The following is a 613-nucleotide window of genomic DNA, read 5'->3' as shown; positions in this document are numbered from 1 at the left end:
AAAACCATTTCACTCTTCAAAAATCTGCTGTATTCTAGCAAAATAATGCTGAAGTCATGAGTTGAATGTGCTAGTTATATATTTCTTTTTTAATAAACGTGTTTTTCTTTACAATCCTATATTTTTTGTAATTCACATGAAAATGTATGGGCAATTTATTTTTTAAATCTAAGTCTGGCAGGACTTAAAATCAGTGTGCCTGGAGGACCAGTGGGGGTGCCCTTGGCAATGAGAAGTGCCTTTCTCTCGGCTTCCATTGCCCTATAGGCCTGCACCTGTCACCCCACCCCAGCCCCTCACCTCTTACCTGTGATCCTGCCCACGGAGCCCCCCAGCCTCCTGCCCACCTCTCCAGCCGCGTGCGCGCCCAGGCTGTGGCCGATGATGTGCACGTTCTCCAAGCTGTAGCCCATCTTGGTCTGTGGAAGGATGGAGTGACAGGGCCCCCAGGCCAGGATGGGGACACCCTGGCTCTCAGAAGGGGATGGGGACAGGTCTCTGGAGGAAAGACCTGGCTCTTGGAAACCCTAGGACAGTGTGACCCGATCCTGGGCTGGGCCAACACAGTCTCCAGAGTCCCCAGTTCCAAAATGCAGGCTGGGTAAGGGGGGTG

The 613-nt window shown here is 51.5% G+C and overlaps 1 protein-coding gene across 1 annotated transcript in view; it reads right to left on the bottom strand.

Annotated features, from left to right (window-relative positions):
* The window catches only part of LOC107182990 (pancreatic lipase-related protein 2-like), a gene marked incomplete at its 3' end in the record, with an annotated part of 9,307 nt that overhangs the window by 1,552 nt on the left and 7,142 nt on the right, over window positions 1–613 (bottom strand). Inside the window, exon 4 of the mRNA XM_015563560.1 lies at window positions 308–527. Coding sequence (XP_015419046.1) covers window positions 308–527 — 220 coding nt within the window. The remainder of the gene's footprint in view (window positions 1–307; window positions 528–613) is intronic.

The sequence above is a fragment of the Myotis davidii genome, unplaced genomic scaffold (assembly GCF_000327345.1).
Source record: "Myotis davidii unplaced genomic scaffold, ASM32734v1 scaffold3499, whole genome shotgun sequence".
Taxonomy (NCBI): domain Eukaryota; kingdom Metazoa; phylum Chordata; class Mammalia; order Chiroptera; family Vespertilionidae; genus Myotis; species Myotis davidii.
Note: the sequence above shows the minus strand (reverse complement) of the source record. Positions and strands in the feature narration are given on the sequence as shown.